The 27,528-nt window shown below is 45.9% G+C and overlaps 1 protein-coding gene across 1 annotated transcript in view; it reads right to left on the bottom strand.

The window, feature by feature from the left end:
• Positions 1-4,017: 4,017 nt before the first annotated feature.
• LOC104996892 (ran-binding protein 17-like) overlaps positions 4,018-27,528 on the bottom strand; it is a 259,749-nt gene continuing 236,238 nt past the window's right edge. The window contains exons 13-15 of the mRNA XM_010851280.1: positions 8,403-8,501; positions 6,405-6,532; positions 4,018-4,431 (exon numbers count right to left, since the gene is read on the bottom strand). Of these exons, the coding sequence (XP_010849582.1) occupies positions 4,341-4,431; positions 6,405-6,532; positions 8,403-8,501 (318 nt within the window). The 3' untranslated portion in view covers positions 4,018-4,340. The remainder of the gene's footprint in view (positions 4,432-6,404; positions 6,533-8,402; positions 8,502-27,528) is intronic.

Here is a 27,528-nt window from a genome sequence, read left to right as displayed (position 1 = left end):
TTTGTCACCTCTAAAATGGGGATAATGCTTACTTGACTCTCTTACCGGAAGGCATTACCTTTAAATGAGATCTTGATTTGCAGCGCGTGGTGGCTGCTCATTAAATGATAGTGGTTCCCGTTATTTAGTGTCCATCTTGCGATCTTCACTCTCTCCCTCGCTGCTCTGCCTCGCTCTGCTCTTCAGGCGCTCTTTCCCTCCTCACCGTAAGGTGCCGGTTCTCTCAAATGCTGCCGCCTCTACGCTGCTGCACTGCTCCGTCTCTCACTTTGCCCAGTTTCTCTCACCGCACCACCCCGCTTTATCCTCGCACTCAGCTCTCCAGCTCACTCCGTCCCTGAGCGCAGCTTGCAGCTATGCCAGCTCAGCTGCATGTGTTGAAAGGGGCTCCCAGCCGGTGCTGACACAAAGGCCCGTCTAGGTTGCAGGGCCAGTGGGAGGCCCTGGGGAGGGGCCAAGAGGGCTTTTCTGGCTGCTCCCATCACCAGACAGTGCAGCACCCGCATCCCCTGTTCTAGAGAAGCCTGATGGAGAAGCACGGAAAAGACAGAACACCTAGAACACAAGCAGGACACAGCTGTCAGGGGGCAGGCTCTCAAGGCAGTGCAGAAAGCGAAAGCCTTGCAGTCATGACAGCGTCAAACTCTTTCCTGCTTGGCTATCAGCTGAAGCTGCTGGCTTGACCTAGCGCCCCACACTGCATGCACAAGACATATTAGCCCCCTAGGAGCTCATCAGAAGGGCCAGGTATGCCGCAGTGGCTCACGCCTTCCTTGCCTCCTCACTCTGGGTGAGGCTGGTTGGATGGTAGACCCTGAGGACCTGCTGGAGTCATTTGTTTTTTTCCTGTTGCTGAGTGTGAGTTAGGTACACCTGTGACCTGATTAGAGCAGGTAACATATCAATCAACTGTAATAGTTCTCTTTTGTGTGGGCTCTGCAAGATGGGGTGTGCCCTTGAGTGCTGGCTTCATGGATGGGATGACCCTGCAGAACTCCCACATGGAACTCCAAGTGGCCTCAAGAGTCCTCCCTATGATCCCTGACCAAGGCTGACTTGGCAAGGCTCGGGGAAGGGGTGGGTGGTGCGGTTCCTGGGGAATGTGTGTGTGGAAACATCTGGAAACGTCCCAGCTTCCCCACTCTCCTTTCCTCCCTCAGAAAGGGCACAGAATGGAACTTAGCCTTCCTAGGAAGATCAGGATTCTGTTCCAGATTTCTGGGGAGAAACCTTTAGCCAAACCTTTCTAGTGAAGGCCAGGTAAGAGCCGAGGCTGGAAGATCCCTGCCTGTGTATAACTCCTCCCCCTGGGCGTGGTCTGGTCCTGGTGACTGGACTTCAATGAAGAGAATACAGAAGTGACTGGTGCCCCTCTGCGGTTAGGTTATGAGAGGCTGTGACTTCCAGGGTGCTGTGTTCTTCCTTGCTCTGGTAAAACAAGATGCTGTGCTGTGAGCCACCCTATGGAGAGGCCATTTGGCTAGGAGCTGAGGCTCAGTCCACCAACCCATGAGGGGCGGACTCCTGCCCACAGCCACGAGGACGTGTGGAAGCAGGTCCTTCCCAGCGAGCCTCGTGGTGAACAGGGCCTATGAGACCCACCACAGCCTGGGAGACCCAGAGGCAGAGCATCCGCAGGAACTGAGAGATAAGCAGTGCTGTTTAAGCCACTGTGAAAGCACTAGTTGCTCAGCTGTGTCTGACTCTTTGCCACCATATGGACTGTCGTCCGCCAGGCTCCTCTTTCCATGGAATTCTCCAGGCAGGAATACTGGAGTGGGTTGCCATTCCCTTCTCCAGGGGATCTTCCCTACCCAGGGATCGAACGTGGGTCTTCTGCATTGCAGGCAGTTTCTTTACCATTTGAGCCACTGGAGAAGCCTCTATGTTTTGGGGTAATTTGTTATCTAGCAATAGAGTTCTGAAAAACATATGGAAATTGATATAAACATTAACTGGTTTCAACTTACCATTCTCAAATATAGGTTTTGGAAGAGATCTCAAGAATGCCTGTGAGGTGACACAGACCTGGGATCAAATATTGCCTGTGTAAGCTGGTACCACCTCTGAGCCTCAGTTTCCTCATCTGACACGGGGGCTGAGGGCACAGTCCCCTAGCTGAGTGTGCCTGCCTGGCACAGGTGCTCTGCACACCCAGCGCTGTGAGCAGGCCCTGCTGAGGTGGGGTGGGCGGGCCTGACAAGTCCTCCTCCCCAGCGGGCCTCCAAGGCTGCGACAGAGCCCCGGGCTGCTGAGAAGCCACCAGGCAGCCTCTGGGGGCGTGGTCAAGAAAAGCAAGCGCACACGGTGATTCTCTTGTGACCGTTTTAATGCAAATGACATGGTGCTTTTAGGTCTTGGAACATTTTATTGTTTATTTATTTAGGCCACGCCCCACAGCTTGTGGGATCACAGCTCCCTGACCAGGGATTGAACCTGGGCCATGGCAGTGGAAGCCCAGAATCCTAACAACTAGGCCACCAGGGAACTCCCAGGTCTTGAACTTAAAAAAAAAAAGTCCCAGAATGGGACAGGCTTTCTATGAAGGATTTTTTTGGGATGGGTAGTATGCAGTAATTAGCCCCCGAGAAAGAGAAAATTCTCAAATCAGATTTCTCTAAAAAGTTAAGTTTTATGAAGTTCAGAATTTGCCTTCTCATGGAAAATTATTTATCCTACTGATAATGAAACACAGTGTAAGGCTGAGGCTTACTTCTCTCTTAGATACCAGAAATAACCCTACTTAGAACACACTTTTCCCTGACTTCCTGAGTTCACATATGGAAGACAAATTTTTAGATACACTTGGGTAACTTTGCTTTTATGTGACAAGCCTGTTATAAAACTCAACTATCAAGAAAAATTTCAAGAAATAACTAGTCTGAGAAATGAGATTATAAAAGGAGCCTGCGGATTTACCTCTTCAACAGTAAGGCCAACCTTTCATGTCTTATCAGAAATAAAGGGAATAATATTTATTATAAGCCTGAACCATGAAGACAGAGCAGTGAGATACCAAAGCCATCTGACAGTGACAATCTCAAATTAATAGCCTAGTTACCATCCATCACAAATTGTAAAGGCCTTCTCCTTATCCTGAGTTTGCGTTGAGTTGCAGTCCCCACAGTAAAAAGAGTTTTTATGGCAAGATGAAAACCAGCTGATCCTCATCCTCTGAAAATCTATAGTTTAGCATCTAGAACCGTTTTGGGTGGCTCAAGAAGGCAAGTGGCTTTGAATCTACATTTTAATTGGATGCCTCTGCTTCTCTTAACGGAGAAGGCAATGGCACCCCACTCCAGTACTTTTGCCTGGAAATCCCATGGATGGAGGAGGCTGGTGGGCTGCAGTCCATGGGGTTGTGAAGAGTTGGAAACGACTGAGAGACTTCACTTTCACTCTTCACTTTCATGCATTGGAGAAGGAAATGGCAACCCACTCCAGTGTTCTTGCCTGGAGGATCCCAGGGACGGGGGAGCCTGGTGGGCTGCCGTCTATGGGGTCGCACAGAGTCAGACACGACTGAAGCGACTTAGCAGCAGCAGCAGAAGCAGCAGAAGCAGCTTCTCTTAAAAATTAAACGGAGGCAGAAGGACTGGGTGCTAGCAGCGCCCGGAACTGCTTGCTGGGGCTACCTACTCCTTCTGAAGGAATAGCTCTGCAGGCAGTAATTGCACAGCTTAATTCTTCTAGACTAAACCACTTCAGATTTATGCCAGTGAAAAGCAAACGTTGTTTGTAAGTCATTTAATTGTGTTACTGTCTCTCAACTTTATCAGACGCTGCTGAGGCAGAGAGGTCTATGTGCAGTCCTGTGGGATGCTTCACAGAGCTCCCAGGCTCGTTTGAAATGCCCACAGCTCAGAGCTCCAACACTGCTTTTCCAGACAAGACTAATAACAAACTACTAATTTAACAGGTTCAAATGGTATTTGTCTCAATCCGGGATCCACATTGAAGGCTGCATCTCCCACAAATTCACCACCTTGATCGCAGAGCCATTAACTAGTAAACACTGAGCCGCAAACCTGGTTTATTATGTTCTTTGGTTAAATATTGTTTCTACACCCTTTCAGAGCATTATAAGAACAAAGATAATAATATTATATAGAAAGACTGAAAACACATCTTTTGCTTTTTTCAGTGAAAAGGCTGAATTTACATTGTTTGTGCACTATTATAAATTCTTATAATTAGGCCAGACTTATAAAAAGGTAGGGTTTTTGTTGTTTGTTTGTTTTGAAAAATAGATTCTCCTGGGCTAGCCAACATCACTCTCCTGGGATCCAGACCCACGAGTCTCTGGATGAAGGCCTCTCGGCACTTGGGCAGAAGTCCAGTCAGCTCATCATGTCCAGCGGCTCGGTGCTGCCGTCACTACGCAGGGCCTCGGCCATGTCTCTTCTGAAGACGGAGAGGTTCTGGGTGAACCTGTGGGAAGAGGAAGAAGGGCTTGAGTGCAGTGGCAAAGCTGAAGCTGTGTGAGCCCCTGGTGGCGGGGTTCAGGACCCAGGAGGGGCCCTGGCTGAGCTCCCTCCTCCCATGCCACGGCCACTGTAGCTCCTCCCCTTCCCCTTCCAGAGAACGAGGGCTATCAGCAAAGACACTAATCATTCTGAGGGGTGTGTTCTGCGGTTATACCATTTAAGAATTGTTTTTAAAAGTTGAATTACACATAGGTAGTAACGAATATAAAGAAAAGAACCAAAGCTTATGTTGTGTTTACATATAAATTCATTTAATCATCATAAGACTTCCCCAGAGCAAGTGATTAGGATCGTCATTTGTGGGTGAGAAAAGCAAACTCAGTGCTGCCAAAAGACGGGGCACTGGGTAAGACCGCCTGGGTTCAGATCCTGACTCTATTACTTCTTAACTGGGTGGTCTCAGACGAACACTTAACCTCGGTCTTGGTACCCCATGTGACAGCTACCTTATGGGACTGTGAGAAGTAAGAATTGACTGAGTTAAGAGAGACAGTGCCTAAGCACTCAGCATCCTGCCTGGCATGTGGAGAACACCGTCCTTGCTGGCTAGTACTCTCACTAAACAAGGGACTCACAGAGCCGCTCAGGAGGTGGTACTCAAACTCCCAAGCCTCGGGCGAAACAACTTCCCCCTTGGGGCATCTAGCAAGGCACCTCCCCTTCCTTCACTAAGTCTCTTCTCCTCCTAACCTGGAGGCTGCCCCTATTTGCCTGACAGAGGATCTTGGCGCAGAACAAGCAGTGAAGGGAACATGTCCACAGAGTCCATCTGACTTGGCCTTGTATTATCAAAGCCCAGGTTCTGGCCTGTGGCTATGGGGCAATTAATAATTTGCATTTCAATTGCATACCATTTGAATGCTACCACATTTTATAAAAGGATGGGGCAAGAATTTTTTTTTCCCCTGAAAACATTTTTCTCTCTCCATCATTCATTATGTCTGTCTCTGCCACTAGAAGCTCCATGAGGGCAAAAAAACCTGGAACTGTTAGTTCCCCACTGGTATCCCCAGTGCCTGGCACATAGCAGATTCGCAACAAACTTTTGTGAACAAATGAATGAATGAATGAATTCAAGCACAGGTGACATCTGTGTTCCTCATCAAGACCTCACGGGCAGCCTACCTGTCTCTGTTCTTGCCAAACCAACCGCATAACTAAAGGTCAGACAGAGGAAGGAACTACTTACTCACTCACTGTTTATTCTATGTCCTAGGCACCACGTTGACTATATTCTGTCATTTAAATGTCACAACCAATTATCACCATCTTTCTTTTACTGGTGAGAAAACTGAGGATCAGAGAAGTCGACTGCCTTACTCACTGCCACACAGCTTATAAAGGAATAAAATTTAAATTGGAATCTGTCTGACCTCAAAGTCCATGTTTGTTCAAATGTCAGGAAGCCTTTCTTTGTCCTTCATAGCAGTTATAACTCTTTCTTTCTTTTAACCTTTCAATAAGTTATTTTTTCTGTGGGATTATAAAATGCTTAAGGGCAAAAGTTGCACTTTATTCTCCAGTGGCTCAGTGGTGAAGAATCTGCCTGCAATGCAGGAGACACAGGAGATGTGGTTCAATCCCTTGGTCGGGAGGATTCCCTGGAGGAGGGCATGGCAACCCACTCCAGTATTCTTGCCTGGAGAATCCCATGGACAGAGGAGCCTGGCGGGCTATCGTCCATGGGGTGGCAAAGAGTTGGACACGACTGAAACAACTTAGCACGGATGCGTGCATGCACCCTTTACAGTGCCTAGCATGCTGCTTGGAAGAAAGCAAATACCCATACTGGATGGAACTAAACTGAGCCGAGGATTACAAGGTGTAATAGAAAAGCCACATCAGTGCGTGAGCTGTGTTCAGTGCAATCCTGGAACATCCATCTCCCTGAGACGCTGACTACTGGGCGTCGCTCACCTGTCTCTGTTCTTGACAGACAGGTTCTGCTCCACTCCTTCCATCAGGTTCCTGAAGCACTGGGCAAGGACCTCCTGCTTGGGGAGAGGCTGGCTGTTTATCAGACCTGCCCTCAGTTCACCGAAATACTGTTGGGAGACAGAACAAGTGTCAGAGGTCTGGCTCCAAACTGGGCCTGAAGAAAGCTGTGGGGGCGGGGCCAGACCAGTTCTGAAGGGCTCAGGGCTCCTAACTCTCAAACGGGCTTTGGTCTGGGTCCACTGTGAACATTAAGCCTCGAGAGAAAACCAGAGCAATAGAGATGCTCCTGACTATAAACTGTATTATCCCCTCTCATAAAATCTCTTGCTATAATTGTTTTATTGCCACAGAACAATTTAGGCTGATGGAGTCCTCGCCTCCTGGGTGGGGGATCAAGCACATAAAGGCCTTCCTCTTCTCAACACTCAGAAAGGCTGAAAGAGGAACGGCCTCTTAGGGTGAGGAAAGAACTTAGCCAGGGAGCACCTGGGTAGCTGAGGCCAGGCCCCGCGTCCTGTCTCCTGCTTCTCCGCCCCACAAGGCTTCAGTGAGCTGCCTCTCAAACCGCCTCAGGCTCTGTGCACCCAAGCTTCTGTACTCCTGGGTCAGGGCGGGTCTGTTCGGCTGAGGAGGGGCACCTCAGGCGCTCACTTAGTTCTGGGAGAGCTGTCTGCCACCAAGAAAAACCTGTCACGCCTGGCCACAAAGAACCGCACAGCCCTTTTCTCTCCGCTGACGACTGTGGGCTTTTACACACACACTCTCACACTAACAGCAGCCCCTAATCATCGGAAACAGCCTAATTTCAGCACAAAGACGACATTTTGCTAGTCATGTGTTTATCCTTCCAGGCCCAAACAGCATGATATTTAATTTTCATCATACATTAAAACAGCTCACATCAAAAACACACATAATTAATATGTAGTCAGACTAATACTTAAATACTATATATCAGAAGCATTATACTTAAACCACAATGTCTTCCTGAACAAGATTGGGAATGCACAAAACTACTTATTTTTCCCTTTTATAATGATGCAGTGACTCACACCAAATAGAAAATTATTAGTTTTTCATCCCAAACCATGAAATATTGCCTCCATCAGTAAAGTATAATATTGTGATGTCATAAGCTTTTTCTAAACACTGAATTTGCCCTTATTCCCTCTCAATCATTTTAAAAGAACTGCTCTCTTTTATAGAGCTTGGATTTAAATCACAATAACACCGAGGGAAGATGAATGACAGTGCTATTGAATGTGGCTAAAATTGGATACTTCAGCACAGGTGAATGATGAGACAGCTCTTCTCTTTTTGATATATTTTCTTCTTCTATTAGTTTCCTTCCAAGGCTGGGATTTCAGTTTGAATTTTAATGTATGCGGCTGTCTCTAATCTCACTGTCTTTTCCCCAGTACTCTCTTACTGTATAGACAATTCATTCTCCCGAGCAGTAATGCACTGTTCCTACTGACTGCTGGGGAGCCAGGGGTGGGTTCAAGGGGAAGCTGGAGAACCTGGGAGGCAGCCCAGAGTGGTGCGTGCACTCAAGGGCTAGAGACGCACGTCCTGGATAGAGGGTGCTGCCTCTGTATTCGGGGGACTGCTACCATTGAGGGCAGTGGTCAATGGGCATCAGGAAGGAGGCCCAGGAAAGGGCAAAAGAGATTGTTGCCCAGCATCTCCTGGAGCAGGGAAAGGAGTGAGGGTGAGCTGGAAGCACTGCTGAGCTAACCACCTGCCCAGTGTGGGGGCTCTGGGTTCCAGGAAAGCTAGCCTGAGGTGTCCACTTAGCTGAAGGAGATCTGAGGCCCCTGGGGAAGGGCCTTCTGGGGGAATACGGCCTTGTCCTGGGCGCTCAAGGTGCCCGCTCACGCTCAGCTGGCCCCCGTCTCTCTCACAGCCTGGCCTGGTGTCTGGCTGCACCCTCCTCCTGCGGTTGCCTCCTGGGGACCTCCCGGCAGCCACACTCACCTTCTCATTGAGCAGGATGAGCCCCAGGAGAGGCCTGGACACTGACCACTGGTTCCGACAGTCTTCAAAGACAATGGTGTTCATGAGGACGGACATCATCTATAAGAGAGACACATGATGACACTGGCGCCCTGGCTTGAGATCGCCCCAACCCCAGGCCTTCTGTGTGCTCACCTGCTGCCCACCACATCCGGCCACCAGCCATGAGGGCACTTGCTGGACAAACAGCTTTGACTCTGGAAGCCTATACTGCTGCCTATGGGAACTCTTGGCAAAGACTCTCAGCTCCCCGAGGAAGAGTTGCCCCTACTGAAACATGTGGTGAGAACCTTCTGGGTGGGAGAAGTCAGAGGCCACAGGCCCAAGGGGATCAGTTCCTGCCTCTCAACCCAGACGTGCTTTCCTCTCTACTGGGTCACCAAGCAAGAAGCTCAGCTCACTGTTGAGGCTCCCATTTCACCAAAGACACGGTCAAATTATAGAGGGGCCACATCTCTCCATGACCCCTTCACGCAGATGGAGAAAGGGAACCCAGCCCATGTCACCCTGGGAGTCACGGTTCCTGCTGGCTCAGGCTGTTAAAAATCTTTTCATTCGTTCCTCATACACTAAACTTACTCATTTACTCACTTCACTCCTACATCGCTTATTTTTTAAAAATCTTTATTGAATTTGTTACAATATTATTTGTTTGCTGTTTTGGTTTTAGGCCACAAGGCACGAGGGATTTAGCTCCCTGACCAGGGATTGAACCTACACCCTCTATATTGGAAGGCGAAGTCTTAACCACTGAACCACCAAGAAAGTCCTACTCCTGTATGTCATACTCATCCATTTTCTTAAATTCCAAGTCTGCAAGATGCCTGGGAGGAGGTAAGAGAACACAGACATCTACCACAACCTCTGTTCTTGAGGAGCTAAAAGCTTCCTGGGACAGACTACTCCTTAGAGGTAACAGGAACCAGGGCTGGGCAAAGATGCTGTGGGTCAGCGGCGGGAAGATGGACACTTCTGGGTCCTTGAGAATCAGGGAAGACTCCACAGAGAAGGCCATGGTTATGGAGTTCATCATAAATGTGTTTTAAGCAGAGACAGCAGCAAAAAGGGAGACTGGGCAAGAACACAGAGGGTTTTGCAATGGTAAGGAATGCAGTGTGGTAGAGAGAAGAGAGGTGGGCCAGAAGCAAGACCTCAGTACAGGCTGGGAGACCTCGATGGAGAATCTGGCCATTTGCACCTAAAGAGAGACATGCTCAGATCTGTACTTAGGAAAGCTCCCTCTGGGACACATGGACTGTGCAGGTGAAAGAACAGGAGGGAGGCCAGAGATGAGGCTGCTGCAGCAGTCCTGGCAGAGAGCGATGAAGCAAGCTCTGGTCGCCCATGTGAAGCGGATGCTACAGGTCCTGCTTCTTGGACACTAGACCCCTCATCTCCAGTCCTTCCTGTTTGACTGCTTCAGAGCTCCTTTCCCTGAAGGAAGGCAGGGGAGACAGCAATTATGTGGCAGAGTCTACTACACACAACACCCCTGACTAGGCTTTGGTGACATCTGGCTTTGTCCTCTGGCCTTTTTGCAACCCAGTTTACCCTGTGATCTTGGGCAAGGCACGGAACCTCTCTCTCTCTGTGTCTTAGTTTCATTACCCATAAAGAGGGAAATGATAATCCAGTACAAGGAAGCTCAGGGAATCAAATGAGATGGTAGATATAAAAAGTGCTGCAAAGAGTGAAAAGTGTTATAAACATTTAAGGTCTGTGTGAGTGTGTGCTCAGTCATGTCTGACTCTTTGTGACTCCATGGACTGTAGCCTGCCAGGCTCCTCTGTCTATAGGGATTCTCCAGGCAAGAATACTGGAGTGGGTTGCCATGCCCTCCTCCAGGGAATCTTCTCAACCCAGGAATCGAACCCAGGAGTCTCCCGCAATACAGGAGGATTCTTTACCGTCTGAGCCACCAGGGAAGCCCATTTAAGGTATATATGTACAAACAACACTGATGGGCTCTAAGCAGCTGCTATCCCACACGTCATTGTCATCATCCTGACAGGCCGACTGTGAATGAAAGCTGCCATTGCACATTTATGGTGTGTCCAGTGTCCTGAGGAGAGGCTGGGTCTTATGCTGGCATGTTGGACATCATTTGCAGATCACGTGTTTCTGTATACAATCTAACAAGCCACCCAAAGTCATACAGCCACAAATTAAATTGACAAGCAAAACTAACAGATCTGCGGAGACAGCCTAAAATATTACGGGCTTCACAATCTGAAGGCGGAATGGATATGTTAATGGAAAAGATGGAAGTTAGAGGCACCAAAGTCCTCCAGTAACTGACAAAGCATGCTGAAGTGATGTGCCAATTACTTTATACGGTTCTCCCGTGGATTCATTTGTCTGAATGCATGTATTTATGTCTGTAATAAGTAAGGGGATGTTTGAATAAAATACTTTTCTAAAAATAAAGTTGGCTAAAACAGATGACTTTTTTTTCTTTTTTACTCTTCCGGAAAAATGGAAATTAGTGAGCAAATCCACTCAAAGGGTATTGACATGGCAACTCATTTCCACAGTTCTTTTTTCTAATAATCTGAGAGGATATGGGGAAACAATTCAATCAGTGTAGCAAATCCCTTTGGAGAAAGGTCCCCCACCCCCATATGGAAGAGTCCTGGGTGAAATGCTTAAGTACCTGCTCCAGGTACTGTGGAATCTCTCATGGTTATGGATGGAACAAGTCAAGACTGAAAGGACAGAGCTCTTGCCTGCTCTGCCGCAGCCCACCCCAGCCTGCGCTGAGTCCAAAGCACCATCAGCGCTGAGTATGTGGAGGCCGCAGGAGTGGGCCTCACTCTGCCAGCCTCTGCTCACCACCTACAGGCATGGCTGGAATGGCCATCTCAAACTGGCCCATCCCAGGCTACATTCTCCAGAGCCTGTGTCCAAAGAGCATACACATTATCCACTGTATTATCCTAAGCAGCTAGTCTGCCCAACCAGGGAATGGACCACTTGGGAAAAGCAGACAACTCACTGTCTCAGGTGCTGCCCTTCCCAAGAGGCTTGGGCTAAGTTTGTAGAAAATTTCTATCAGTGAAGCAAAACCAACATTGGTTTGGTAGGGACAGACTGGAGCCAGTCAGAACTAAGGCCAAATCTGGCCTGCCACTTATGTAACCTGGGATGCTGGTCAAGTTGTTTGTCTTTTCTGAGGCTTTATTTCTTTACATATAAAACGAGAGATTATGACAACTGCTTTGCAGGGCCACGGTGAAGACTGACTTCCTTCACAGGTTCTCAGTCATCGCTGGTGCTCCTTCACTCCCACCATGGTTGCCCCGCCTGGCCTGACCCAGTGGAATCTCAGGGCTCCAGGAAGCACCCAATTTCATGTCTTGACTATGGACAGATAACCCAGATTATATTCTCCTCACAATTATCTGACCTCACTGGGAGTTGCAATAAAAGTAAAAACAATATCCTCTACCTCCTGCAGCCAAAAGAAAGCTAAAATAGAAAACAGTACAAAAATCAGTTCTGTTTGGTCTGGCACATGTATTGGTATGGATTTTGAGTGATAGTGCTTCTGAAAACTTGTAACCTTCTAAATAAAACATGAAGCTACTTGACGAATATCTGACCTGGAAAAATAAAACAAAGCAGTGCTGTGTTACCTGGACCTCTGTTCACTCCTCAGCTCTCCTACGTTTCTGCCCTAAAACGGGAAGTAAAGCACAAGCGCGAGGCACAGTGGACTTGCCTGTTCACACGCGCAGGCCCACTCTCCCCCTCCAGCAGGCTCTCACTGCAGACGCTGACGAGGTGTCAGCACAGATGTGGCTTGTGCTGGACGTACTCTAAGGACATTGGAGGTTCAATGGGTCTAGAAGCTAGGAGGAGAAGGATGGCTGAGAGCTGTGGCTCGAGTGGGTACTGGGTGATGACTGCAAGGGGGTGTTAGGGAGATTGGTCTGCGACCGCCTACCATTCTGGGACCATGGGGGACATTTCTCTGTATCCCTCCTGCTTTGTGTGGCATCTGGCACCTACCAGAAGCTCAGGAAAATAGCTACTGGGTGACAGAATGAATGCACAGATGAATAAATGAAAGAATGGGAAAGGATGAGTGAAATATCAACTAAAATATAAAGAGCTAAAGAGCTGAAAGGGAACTGTACAGAAAACAGAGAAGTTCTGGCCTCAGCCCATGGCTAAAACTGAAATTGGTGAATATCTAAATCAATACACTGTTCGTTTCCAAGGCTCTTGCTTTTGTGTGCAGAGCCTGAGAGTGCTTCTAAGTCACTGTTGCTTCTCTAGCCAGCGGCTGCCTGGACGAGATCTCTAGGGCCTTTTAGGTCACCGAGGCTAAAGGCTGAGGCACCATCTTTCTTACTGACAGCCATTTCCACCTAAGAGTAAGCTGTGCCTGATGAGGTTTCTCTCTGCCCGACAGGAACAGATATGTTTGCAGAAAGCCCCTGGGTGCTCAGCACTCTGTGAGGCACAGGTACACACTGTCTGCAACCCCCAGCTAACCCTGAGGGAGACATTATCCCCGTTTCATAGTCTAAGGAGCTGAAGTCCTGAGAAAGTCAGGGACTTGCTCCAGGCATCACAGCTATCAGCTGCCGTGATGTGACGTGGAACCAGGGCCCGTGCACAGGTCTGCCCAAGTCCAGAGGCTGCTGCCTGCCACTCTGAGGCTGCCCGTGGGCAGGGCCAGGCCTGTATGAGTGGCCATGGCTCCTTCGCCCACCCTCAGAGGGCCTCCCAGACGTGCTGCCCACGTGTGTGTCCTGTTTGGCCACTCGACCACTTGCTCAGGAGTCAGACAGCTACTGAAGCCCCTGTGTTTAGAATCCAGGGAAGGGGTTCCTGGTGAGTCGGCAGGAGACCTTCTTGCCTCCCACCTAGCGTTTTTATAAGTCTGGATACCATAACTTCAGCCTCTCAAGATGAACAGCAGTAGACATAATTAATAGATTGTCTCTGGAAAATGGTCCATTGAACCATTGGTTTCACTCCTACCCAGGTATATAGCAATTTAAATAAACATAGGAGAAAGGATTAGGAAATTAAACTAATTTTCTTCAATTTAAAATACTCTCTATAGAGTGAACATTTTTCATTGTTAATATTCTTTGGGTATATTGATAAAACTAAAAAATATTCCACAAAATCTAAGAAACTCCTCTCAAACTCCTCTCTCTTACTCCCCATCCAATTCAGAAAGACAGCACTGAACGTGCAGTGATGATAGGAACTCTGACCGACAGGGATCAAATCCTTCTGTATTCAGGGAGCCTCAGCTTTCCCCCCTCTCTCTTGGTTCAGGGCTGCATGACATTTTACTTACACTGCAACTTTGCTGCCTGTTGATCAGGGAAATGGGAATGGGACAAGAGTAATTTGTCTTCTCCAAAAGGTGGTGGAAGGAGGGCCTGAGAAGGCAGCTTTGGTTTAGACAAAAGAAAGTGAAAGTGTTGTGTCTGACTCTTTGTGACCCCATGGACTGTAGCCCTCCGGGCTCTCTGTCCATGGGGATTTCCCAGGCAAGAATGCTCAAGTGGGTTGCCCTTCCCTTCCCCAAGGGATCTTCCCTACCCAGGGATGGAACCCGAGTCTCCCGCATTGCAGGCAGATTCTTTACCATCTGAGCCACCAGGGAAGCCCTTAAGACAAAAGGACAGACCAAAGGAAAGAGAGAGCAAGACGAAGCATCTCTGTACTGAGACTAGGCAGGGCCAGAGAGAGGAGGACAAGGCCAGGCTGATCAGGGCTGTGCCCAGGAGGGTGTGTCTGTAGAACAGGGTGCCTTAATCTGCTGGGTGGGGGCAATAATAAGCAGGGGGGTAGGATATGAAATTACGTGTACTGCAGGCCAAGCTAGGTTGCCTTTGATTTTGAGGTAATGAGTTGCTGACATTTTGAGGAACACCTGATAAATGCAGCGAACACTTGAGGGAAGCTCCTGACTCTCGGGAATCCTCCAGCACCTGTAACTTCGGGAAGGCCAGGTGGGAGAGGAGGAGGACGGCTGGCCGCAGCAACAGCAATAACCACAGAACAAAAACGACAGTGCAGCAGAACTGGAAAAAGCAGAGAAGCCCTTGGCCTCTCTCCCACAGCCCCATGCCCTGGCTGAAGACCCAGGGTCTGGAAGAATCTGAATGTTCTGAAGGGGGAAACGCTTCCAGGTTTTCAGGGCTTGTGGAAGTAAGGGAGTTGCTGTCATTACCAAGTGCTGTTCTTGAGGCCATGTGCGCAGCAAATATTGAAATGTGATCCTCCTCAAATTAGATACTAGTCATCTTTAGGGAAAAGGAATCAATTGTTTCTTCATTTGCTGTCTACCAATGTGACATTAGTGGAATGTTATGAGAAATGAAAGTAATGGACAAACAAGCAAATGTTCTTCTGCCTGGATTAACGAAGCCCAACCACCCAAAGATTTACATTAAATCTTTTAGTATGTGTACACATTAAGCATGTTCCTAAGTTCTCTTAGGGTCTTTGCAGCCTCATAATAGAAACAACTGTTGAGCACTTTAAATGAAAAAAAAAAAAAAAAAGCAAATGAAATGTATGAGCTAAGTCTCTTTTTCAAAGCAACAAGATTGCAATCAATTACATAGGTGACCCATTCTCCTCTGAAAAATCATTTGGGAGTTCTGCCTCTTGGCCTTTGTACAATGCTAGCTTGCCTTTTTTTTTTTTTTTTACTACAGGACTGGTTAGCTCAGCTGGCTTTGGTCACATTAGCACTGCATGGTTCTGAATCCAAATGCAGAGCACCTCCTCCTCCACCCTCTCCTTACAGAAAGTTCAGGGATGTATTTTCTCCAAGTGATAAATTGCCTAGAATATTAAAAAACCCCTTCCGTCCACAGTAAAATCTAAGGACATACACAACCTAGTTTTGCTGTTGTTTCCATTTTCCCCATTACCAACATCACCCTTGGTTCTCAAAACATTCGTTTTAATCATAGTTTATTGGGGAAAGAATTATCTGCCAGTCTCCTAGCTTATAAGAAAGAAGATAAAGTTGGAATCAAACTTCAGGATGAATTAATTGAGAGTACTGCCTGCGATGTGTCTATTCTGAATGTTACAGTGCACATCACAATGAAAACAGTTTTATTTTCCATGGTTGAAATAAATTACAATAAATAATTCAGTTCAATGGCAGAGATGTACTGGAGAGCAAGAGCAACAAAATTGACTACACTACACTGTGAGTCTCATTCTTGAATCTTCATTATCCATTTGAAACTTTTTACTGGTAGTAAATCATATTTCAAGTAGCTGCAGATCTCATAAAGCAGCTTGCTGCATTAAAATAAAACCAGAAAACCTGGGGCACTGGGAGGCTGCAGGGTTTGCCACTCAGCACTATTTGGGAAACTCTTTCTCACTCTTCTCTTGCCAACATCAGACAGAAAATTTTTTGATTTGATGTAAAAATTAAGCATCATTTGTCAAAAACATCCTCTAGGTAGGAATGCTTGGAGGATCTGTATGGAGAGGAATAGCTTTCAACTCCAGAGCCATTTTCCTCTAGTTTTTTCCAAGTGCCACTGTCATTTCCAGTTCATGGTATACTGTTTGAATGACTGCCTTACAATCATAGAACCTCAAACGTCCTACACAAGCCTCTGGGGGTCTCCAAATGAGCAAACGTGTAAGCTCAAGAGAGACTAACAAAGGCGTACGTGCTATGTTTCCTGTCTAAAAAGATGAGCCTGTCTTCACAGGAGAGCTAATTATTTAACTGGAATCTTAAAAGATACATATAGCATCATTGGGAAAGAAGGATACCTCAGGAAGAGAAAATAAAACGAGCAAAGGCAGAGGAGACAGGGCTTGGTGTATCTGAGGAATAATCAGGCTCTGTGTAGCAGGCTTTTCAGAGAGACCTTCTTTCGAGTGGAAAGGAACACAACTGGGGGTAGGAGAAGACTGGGCTGAGTCCAGGCTGCGAAAGGCCTTCGGTGTCATGCTGCATGAAGAAGCCAGTTTGGGCCAGTATGAACAGGGTAGCCTTCAAAGGACTTCTGAATAATGCTTAGGTCTGTGATTTAGAACAAAACTGATGGGAAACTGCGGGACAGCAATGATGGGGAGCTGCTGGAGGCAGGGCAACGTGTTTAGACACTACTGCGCAAGCCCAGAGGAGAAAGGAGGAGGGCCTCGGAGATGGAGAGAAGCGGTCAGAATCCTCGACTGCTTATCCCATTTTCTGCCCAGCTAAAGAAATCTTTCCAAGAAATACAACCTGATACTGAAGCCACAGGTTGATTCAGAGCTTTGAGAACATGGCCTCGGATTCCAGACTGCCTGCGAGAGAAGGGGCTGGACACTGGAGTGCCCCGGCAGGGCTGTGTGTGGTGCAGGGTGGCAGACCCATGGTCCCACAGGGAGCTCGTGGGGTTAGGAGCAGTGACACGAACTCCACCCAGCGCCCACACCACACGGCAGAGATGACAACAAGCACGTTTATATTTAATATTCAGTGGTAAAATACTCTAACTGAGGCCATGCAAAATCAAAAAAAAGGGAGCGGGAAACAGCATGCTGCTTTATTGAACAGTCATCACAACATTTCCCAATGAGTATCATATTTCACAACAGAACAGCATAAGGCATAATGACATGAGGGCATCTCAAGCCGTCCTCCAAGCAGAGTGCAGGGAATATTGTGCTTCATAATGAACACACTGTCCTTACGGGACAGTGCACAGTGTGAACAGTGTTCACAGTTGCATTGCCTTTCATCTGCCACTATATCCTCCCTGACTTCCTGAAGGGATCTGGTTAGATGGACCTAAGAATCTCTATAACCAACAGTGGAGGGTTATTTTACCAACATGTTCAAATGATTTTGTGTGAGGAGAAAACAGTCTTTTTTGGGAAAATTCACTTGGCCCACAGAAGCATTTTCCATTAGAGTTTAATGTTTAAACCATCGAGGATGGCATGCTGTCTTTCAGATTTGAAGTTTTTATTTATAGATGTTGAACTGGCATAGAGACTGCTGGCCAGGCGTTTGGAGAGATGATTTAGAGATGTTACTGAAATTTGGAAGCTCTTTTATCCTAATAATTACACAGGGAGGCTAAAGGACGACAGTGACTGACAGTGCTGGGAAGAGAACCTCGTTCCTTGATGCAGTCAGACTTCACTGCCACCGGCTTCATGCCAGGCTCTGTCAGACCCTGAGGACGCACAGGTGAACGAGGCACAGTCCTAGCCTCCAAAGGGCCCAGGGAGGCGAGGCAACATGCTGTTTGTGACAGCGCAGTATAGCAAGTGCCACAGACAGATGCCTGCACAGGAGGCTCTCAGAGGCCAGAAGAGGGGGCGAACCCTGCCGAGGCAGGGAAGGCTTCACCGAGGACATTTCAACCTGCTGTAGAGAATAAGGTAGTCAAGCGGGAAGAAGGGCGAGCAGGTGCAAAGGCTTGCAGAAGTGTCTGGGGAATGACGAGCAGCTCTGTGGGAGGGCCACTGAGAGGGTGTGTGTGGAGTGGTGGTGGCAGAGGAGGCTGGTGAGGTAGGCAGGGGTCTGATGTGAAGGGCCTTGTCCTGTGTGCTAGAGAATGTGGGCTTTAGCTTGCAGGAAATGGGGTACTCTTTAAGTTGACTGACCCTTCCACGCACTCATGTGGAAGGGAAAATGGCTGGTACAACTATTCTCCACATGGTGCGGCCCTTTAGGAGGCTGAGCCATCTGAGGTCTCCCAAGAAGATGCAGTTCTTTCCTCTTCTAGGATCGGGGGGCCACAGACACAGAAGGCTACCTGCTTGGCCCCAGTAAGGACACATCTCGGCCCCAGTCCTGTTGGCTCTGTTGCCAGCATCCTGAGAAATGGCACTGCCATTACTTCCCTTGGCCCACAGCACATAACTTAATAGTGTCCCCTGTCAGGAATGGTTCTCCTTGTCAGGAAGCTTTTTATTGATGTTCAGCCTTCATCTTCTCTTTCTTAATATTATCCCATTATGCCAATACTCCATTGTGCCATGCTAAGTAATTCCCTTTCCTCCTTGGCATTTACATCTTCCGAGTATTTATAGACTTATCAAATGCCCCATTTAGTTGTCACTTAGGCAGGCTATACATATTTAGCTTCTTTAATCTGGCCCCATAAGCCAGACTTTCCATTCTCCTAAATCACTTGAGTTACTTTCCTTCAGGTTTCTGTCAATTTGCTTCCAGCCTCTTGGTAATGCAGGGGGCTTGGGAGGAAGACGGGGTCAGGGAGGGAGGGCTTGCTCCCTTGGTGGGATAAGAACAGTTCACCATCTGCTGAGGGTGGAACTTCTCCCTTAAAGTACAAACTCCAAAACAAGCCAGGCCTCTAGAGAAGCTCTAAATGCCTCGTTATCTGCTTGTTTCACCTGCATACATTTCCAGCCAGGAACATTCTATTATTGACTCTTACGTGCTAGGTGCCCACATGCAACACATCTGTAAGGGGTACTTATTATGTGTCAGGTACTGTGCTGGAGACCTCTCCTTCCTTCTTTTCTCCCCTCCTCTTCATTTCTTAGACTTATTCATTGCTCAAAGAATTACTGAACTCCTACTGTGTGTCAAGCACTGTGGTACAGAACTGAATAAAACGTGGTCCCTGTGGCCGTAGAGAGCTCATGCAGCCTAAGTATTTATTCATCTCGTATTGCCCACCCATCAAGTTGTTTCCTTCCCATCTTAAGGGTCACAGAGAAATCAGTGCACTCAGCTCTCACTGGCGCTCTTGGTTGCCTGAGAGGATCCTCCTTGTCCCATCTAAGCGAGCTGCCACATGACACACGGGCGTCAACGGAGCCCCTGCTTAGTGCTCTCCTGTGCTGGGTCTCTCTGGGGCCTAAGAGATTCCTCTTCAGGCCTGGTACTTCTATCACTCCTCCTTCTTGGCATTCGATATTCACGTGACTGCAACTAAATATGTGCTTGAATGTTTTTGTTTTTCCTTTCCATGATACTGATGTTCCAGGTTATGGAGTAACAGATGGCTGAAGGAGTGATGCAGTGGGAGACATCTGAGTTCTGGGGAGTCTGGGGAGTCTGGGCATGAGACCACAGCAAGGAGCACTTCAGCCACTTGATCCAGGGGCTACTCCACACAAGGTATAGAATCCCCCTGGCTGCGGTGCTGCTATCCTCAAAGAGGTGAGGAAGCTATTGCAAGGACACAGTTCAGTTCAGTTCAGTTCAGTTACTCAGTCGTGTCCGACTCCTTGCAACCCCATGAATCGCAGCACACCAGGCCTCCCTGTCCATCACCAACTCCTGGAGTTCAGTCAGACTCACGTCCATCGAGTCAGTGATGCCATCCAGCCATCTCATCCTCTGTCGTCCCCTTCTCCTCCTGCCCCCAATCTCTCCCAGCATCAGAGTCTTTTCCAAGACTCTTCGCAAGAGATGGCCAAAGTACTGGAGTTTCAGCTTCAGCATCATTCCTTCCAAAGAAATCCCAGGGCTGATCTCCTTCAGAATGGACTGGCTGGATCTCCTTGCAGTCCAAGGGACTCTCAAGAGTCTTCTCCAACAACACAGTTCAAAAGCATCAATTCTTCAGCGCTCAGCTTTCTTCACAGTCCAACTTTCACATCCATACATGACCACTGGAAAAACCATAGCCTTGCCTAGGCAAAGTAATGTCTCTGCTTTTGAATATGCTATCTAGGTTGGTCATAACTTTTCTTCCAAGGAGTAAGCATCTTTTAATTTCATGGCTGCAGTCACCATCTGCAGTGATTTTGGAGCCCCTCAAAATAAAATCTGACACTGTTTCCACTGTTTCCCCATCTATTTCCTATGAAGTGATGGGACCAGATGCCATGATCTTCGTTTTCTGAATGTTGAGTTTTAAGCCAACTTTTTCACTCTCTTCTTTCACCTTCATCAAGAGACTTTTTATAGTTCCTCTTCACTTTCTGCCATAAGGGTGGTGTCATCTTCATATCTGAGGTTATTGATATTTCTCCTGGCAATCTTGATTTCAGCTTGTGCTTCTTCCAGCCCAGGATTTCTCATGATATACTCTGCATAGAAGTTGAATAAGCAGGGTGACAATATATAGCCTTGATGTACTCCTTTTCCTATTTGGAACCAGTCTGTTGTTCCATGTCCAGTTCTAACAGTTGCTTCCTGACCTGCATACAGATTTCTCAAGAGGCAGGTCAGGTGGTCTGGTATTCCCATCTCTTTCAGAATTTTCCACAGTTTATTGTGATCCACACAGTCAAAGGCTATGGCATAGTAAATAAAGCAGAAATAGATGTTTTTCTGGAACTCTCTTGCTTTTTTTTAGGAAGTAGGAAAACTGATATTCAAAACCAGGTCTACTGACTACCAAATCTTTCTGCTTTGATTGTTGTAAAGTAGAAAGTTCTCAACAAATACAGAATTTACAATTAAACAGCTCTGAAAGGAGGATGGATTTTCATTGGTCTGAAAGCAGTTACATCTGTATTTTCCTAAGCATGGCAAGGGATACAGAATTAACATGCAAGAGTTCTTCTGGGTTGCAAAACACACAAAGCCACATTATCTCATGAAGGGCCAGAGAAGCAGGTTACCTTTACCTTGTTCTTCAAGTCAACCAAATAAGTCTTCCTTGACATACCATATGAACTCACTGCTGCAAAAATGGCCACTGATAGTTAAAAGTTTCCAAGAGTTAAAGACAAATGAATACGAAGGTTGAAGTCACCGCTCCAGCACATTAATATACTTTGAGAAAATTTCACATAATTTACCCTTCAAGTGCTATGTGAAAAATCGGCAATAACTATAAAATGAATAAATTATGCCATCATTAAACATCATACTGTGCCATTCTTTCAAGAAATTCAAAAGAGTTTCTCGTAGCATGCACAGTGCCACTAAGAGGAATGAAGGCGGGGGAAGCTCTGTTACCCTTGAATAAGGCTGAAGGAGTAACAAGAAATGCCAGGGATGAGAGGAGGTTAAGGCCCCGGGAGGTTCTCGTACGGCGGAAACCGTAAAACCTAGAGACAAAAAAGCCTTGTGTTCTGTGTGTGCGTGAGTGCTACGTGGCTTCAGTCAGGGCCAACCCTTTGAGACCCTATAGACTATAGCCCTCCAGGCTCCTCTATCCATGGGGATTCTCCAGGCAAGAATACTGGAGTGGGTTGCCATGCCCTCCTTCAGGGGGTCTTCCTGACCCAGGGATCAAACCTATGTCTCTTACATCTCCTGTATTGGTAGTTGGGTTCTTTACTACCAGAGCCAGTGGGAAGCCCCAAGTTATATTCCAAGCACTGTTATTTAGTGGCTCTGTCTTTGGGCAAGTTATTTTGTCCCTCTGTTTTGTTATGTTCGTACTTTTTGTCCACATCCCATGGCATGTGGGTCCCTGACTAGGGACCAAACCCGTACCCCCCTGCATTGAAAGGTGGAGTCTTAACCACTGGACTGATGGGGATGACTCCATTTCACCTCTCTGAACCAAGGCATACTTTATCCATACAGGTACTGTGGGATTGAATTTGTTCATGTATCTATCCCTCTCAAATTAAGAAGTATTCGTATTGGCCCTATCTACCCATTAGTCCATCCTAAAGGAAATCAGTCCTGAATACTCACTGGAAGGACTGATGCTGAAGCTGAAACTCCAATACTTTGGCCACCTGATGCAAAGAGCTGACTCATTGGAAAAGACCCTGATGCTGGGAAAGACTGGAGGCGGGAGGAGAAGGGGACGACAGAGGATGAGATGGTTGGATGGCATCACTGATGCGATGGACATGAGTTTGAGCAAACTCTGGGAGTTGGTGATGGACAGGGAAGCCTGGCGTACTGCTGTCCATGGGGTTGCAAAGAGTCGGACACAACTGAGTGACTGAACTGAACTGAACCCATTAGGGTTGTTGTGAGAATCCTGAGAGACATTAGGTATGAAGACAATATACACATGGAAAGAGTTATGGAGTTTCTTTTCATTCTTGCCATTGCAAGGTAAGGCTTGGAGCTTACAGAAAGAACAAGTGAGAAAAAGTCAGATTGGACCCATGAGTAAAATCCACATCACACCATGCCCCCATCCAGTCCAGTGAGTCTGGAACTCTCATTCACAGAAAGAACTCTAACAAAAGCAGAACACAGATGGGACTAGGAAGATGCAGGTACTCTGGCTTAAGTCATGGCCTTAAAATCAAATCATCTTGTGAAATGAAGTCTTGGGCTTGGGATTTCTTGGAAAGGATATTTTTCACATTTATAATTATGAACACTAGGGAAATGGACAAGGATGGGAACATTAAAAAGTAGTATCTATGTATTATTTTTCAAAATGAAGCTACTTTTACACATTTATTGAATACCTTCTCTGTGCTAGGTGAGTCTGTACTCATGGGTTCATTCTGCCCTCACAACTTCCGAGTCAAGGGCCCTTTCACTATGCAGATAGTGACTACTTCAGATAAAAGGGGTGACTTCCGGGCCCTACACTAGGCAGTGCAGTCAGGCCTCTCAAGGGCTTGGGACTGGGACAAGCACTCTGGGGGGTTCTCTCTCAGTCTCTCTCTGTGGGCCTGCCTGGCTTCTGCAGATCCTTCCGTCATGTTGGCGGCTCTTTTCTCTTGCTGCAGACTGGCTACCTCCATGAGCATACGGCAGGGAATGGCTGCCCCACGGCTCTTGAATTTTCAAGTTTTCAATTCAGCTGAGGCTGACCATTATCTTTTAAATGCTAGTTTCTAAATCCAGGGAAGATGAGCCAGTTTGGGTCAAGTGTTTCCCTCTCGTCCAATCAGTACTCAAAGAAAGGAGCCCTTGGCTCAGTTAAGAATTTATGAATGAACGTGTGTGCCTCCCCTTGCTTATCCTACATCCCTCTCAAGCCTGTTTCCAAGCCATTTAAAAGTTATATGGTATAGTGGTTAAGAGCAGAGGTTCTGCTACTTATTCGCTGTGTGGTATTGGGTGAACTGCTAGAGCTGCAATTACAGTATTTTGAACATAAAGTGGAGATAAAAATATACACCTCACAGAGTAATGAGACAAACAGAAACACACACACACACACTGGAATACATATGTGTATATATGTGTGTGTGTGTATATTAATATATATATAAAGCACTTAACATAAAAACCAAGCATATATAAAAAAAAAAACCAAGCATATAATAATTATTTCTACTTCTTTTTCATCATAATCATTAAACTTTTCTTTGAATCTGAGGTTGCCCTTCTATGGTGACCTCTCTGGTTCTAGCAACCCTGCAGTAAATAAGACTTCTGTTACATGATGGAGGAGAAGGTTAAATCTTTAAGGAGTGGGTGTAAAGATTCTTCTGCTTTGGAGTGGAAGGATGTGGAAATAATCCTAACCCAATCTTTTTTGGCCAAGGGAGTCTGCTCCTCTGTGATGCCCATACAAGTTTAGGATCCTTCTGGTGAGCCCTGGGTTGGCCTGGATGTGACACAGTAAGACGACCTCAGGTGTCATCTTCACATGTCATAGAAACACAGCTCAGAGCAGGAAGATTGAACTTGCGTCAAAACTTGGGAGTTACAAATGAAATCCAAAATTTCTTCCATTTGTGAAATATGGATAAATGTTACTACCTGTGCTGTATTCGCATAAAAAAGACAGATGTCATCTGCTATGCTTTCTTTTCCTATGAATTCTTCAAAATACAAAACAAAACAAAAAATCACTGAGAGTTAGAAGAAAAAGAATCATCCTTTTAGAAATAGATTGTTAAACGCTTTTCCAGAGTTAGTGTCAGTATTTAATCTATGAATTAAGAAATTTTCCTTGGAGAGGCTTTAAAAAAGAATGCATTTCAGTGAACTCTTTTTTGTGTTAATTTACAATAAGAGATAATTGTGCCAATCACTATTAATGGAGGGGCTAAAAACTATCTTGTCTGCCATTTGCCATGCCGAGTGAGAGATCTTACAAAGCATATCTAATAATCACTGGGCTAAACCTGTTTTCCTCATGAAATGCTATCTGCTTTCCATGGGTGTGAAGGAAAAGGAATGGTGGTTGTTCATTTTTTACTACATTTCTGCTATTCTGAGAACATTTGCTGCAGAATACTAGTAAAACTGCACTAAACTGTAGATAAAAGAACACGGACAGATTGCAGTCACTTCAATTCATAAAGAAAACACTTGGAGCCCCTGGGAATGCCAAATCAAGCCACTGGCACCCAATGACTCTATGTTAAGTCACAAAGTACATCATATTTTTTTCAGTTTAAACACAAAGGCTAATGGATGTGTAACTTATTTATTTCAAATTCTTCTTTGTGAAGCTGGCTCTTCTTTTTTTAGCTCCTTGGAAAACACTGTAATTCCCCTATTCTATAAACACACAAATATAATTGTAAAATGACATCGTTCTGTTTTCATTTAATTACCCCTGAAAATGCTTTCTATTTAATATTCATTACTCAAAAGCTAATTTAAAAGAGAAAGAGATGCGACTTATTCAAAAAGATGTACTGTCATTCATAGCAATAGTTATCTAATATACAGAAGTTAATAAAGCAGATTAATCTGCAAGTCCCCTCAAGCCATTCTTGAGTTTTGGGCAACTGCCTCCTTGACCTTTCACCTTCCCGCTGCGCACCAGCAGCAGGTGCCAGCTGTGCAGCAAGCGCGGCCGGCACTGAACGCACAGTCTGCCCTTACTCTGCTTCTGACCAGCAGCTGACCCTGCAGGAGTGATTGTCTCTGGTGCCGGCCTAAAGGCTACATAAACCAGCAGCAGATAAACAAAAGACTACACACACCAGCTGCCTCGCCTAAGGGTACCATCCTGGGCGGACACCTCCACTCCTTCTCCAGCGTACCAAATCGCTCCTTGTTTGTTTCCATACATGCATTTCACCCTTGTTATTTTGTGCAAGAGGCAGGCATAGGAGAAAACCCCCCAAAACAACGACGACAAAAAAACCCCATCCCTTCCCTCGAACTTGACTTTTGAGTATTCCATGTCAAACTGTGCCATTATGATGCTAATCCAGGCCTGATTTAGCAACTTTAATAAGAGGCTAAACCCTCTTGTAATTAGATAATAAAATTTTATTATGTATTTTAATATTAAAAGTCTTAAAATCAAACTCTTCAAATCATACACTGGTACAGAACTAAGGTACTTAAATATCACAGCCCCAGAAAATGGGAGCTTGAAAAAGCACATTGTAGCTAATTTTTCATTCTCAGAAATGTAAACATGGAATTCCTATGTGGTAGCAGTGAAGCTCCAACACTCTTAATTACGTGCAGGGAAGAATGAATCTATTCAAGTATGAAGCACACTGTACCATTTCCAGCAACAGCATGAGATGGTTTTGACAGTTATTTCTCGGATACAAATTACACAAGTATAAAAACAATCCCCATAATGATTAAATGCGGTTATGTACAGAGGAGAGTACCAGTGCAAATGGTAACATATTTAAATGGTTTTCCTTCATTAAAAAAATTATATATGATATTAAACCATCAATCACTGCTGAAGCACTGGAGTTTAGACGCATTGTCACTGGTTGAAATAAATGACCTGGAGACAGAATTCTGGCTCACTCAATATGGTGTCTTTGCCGTTGCTTAGTCACCCAACTCTCTGCTGGTTTGGCTACATCTGGTGGATTCTATCCTTTTCAATTAATAAGGCAAGTTACGCTATCAGTGGGTTACATCTTTGAACTGTGCTTAGAGGTAGACAAACACATGTCCTAGAGAAAAAAACAAACCCACAAATGCTCTCTGTTCTGTCAGCCATTTAGAACAATATTTGAAGTACCTTTTTTTTTTAAACCCATGTTTAAAATTTTCCTATGTAATTTCAGCAGTTATTATATAGTATACAACAATATACTCTTAGCATTACTATTTATTTTGTTAAGTAGTAGTTTATAACCATATTAGATTTGATGTCTAAAGTCACTGTCTGCAGACTGCACTTCTAAACATATTTTTTTGGGTTTGCTGTGCAGACATTCACTGACCATCACAAGGCTTCAGGCTCTGCCAGGTGTGAGGTCAAGTATCAGGACAGAGGTGATTTGGGGGAAAAAAGGTACTGTGTAAAGGCAACAGGATTATAAGCAGGTTTCTATTTTAAAATACCATTTTTTGTTACAGGTGAAATAGTCATTCAACAAATATTTCTTTAACAAAGATTACACAAAAAAGGCAAAGATATGGTATGTAACAAAGGATTTGGACCAGAATTATCCTTTTAAAGATGAACAGAGAAATGAGTTCAGAGTATCAAAGATAAAAGCCATTTTAATTAAAAATTAGGGTTCTATTTTTAAAATCATTAACTTCAACTTTCTACACTGATCTTTAGGGATAGTGATCACAAAGTCATCATTCTTAAAGAGTTTTAGTGCCTTTTGGACTTTTGCTCCCTGGCTATTAACTATATACTTCCGTGCAGCCCTGTTCCTCTTTCAGTTCAGTTCAGTTGCTCAGTCGTGTCCAGCTCTTGGCGAGCCCATGGACTACAGCCCAGCAGGCTTCCCTGACCATCACCAACCCCCAGAGCTTGCTCAAACTCACATCTGTCGAGTCGGTGATGCCATCCAACCATCTCATCCTCTGTCGTCCCCTTCTCCTCCTGCCTTCACTCTTTCCCAACATCAGGGTCTTTTCCAATGAGTCAGTTCTTCGTATCAGGCAGTCAAAGTATTGGAGTTTCAGTTTCAGCATTAGTCCTTCCAATGAATATTCAGAACTGATTTCTTTTAGGACGGACTGGTTAGATATCCCTGCAGTCCAAGGGACTCGCAAGAGTCTTCTCCAACACCACACAGTTCAAAAGCATCAATTCTTCAGCACTCAGCCTTCTTTATGGTCCAACTCTCACATCCATACATGACTACTGGAAAAATCATAGCTTTGACTAGATGGACCTTTGTTGGCAAAGTAATATCTCTGTTTTTTAATATGCTCTCTAGGTTGGTCATCGCTTTTCTTTCAAGGAGCAAGTACCTTTTAATTTCATGGCTGCAGTCACCATCTGCAGTGATTCTGGAGCCCCCTAAAATAGTCTCTCACTGTTTCCATTGTTTCCCCATCTATTTGCCTTGAAGTGATGGGACCAGATGCCATGATCTTAGT

Source organism: Bison bison, unplaced genomic scaffold (genome assembly GCF_000754665.1).
Source record: "Bison bison bison isolate TAMUID 2011002044 unplaced genomic scaffold, Bison_UMD1.0 scf7180017864301, whole genome shotgun sequence".
Taxonomy (NCBI): Eukaryota; Metazoa; Chordata; class Mammalia; order Artiodactyla; family Bovidae; genus Bison; species Bison bison.
This window is presented reverse-complemented; position numbering and strand designations above follow the sequence as displayed.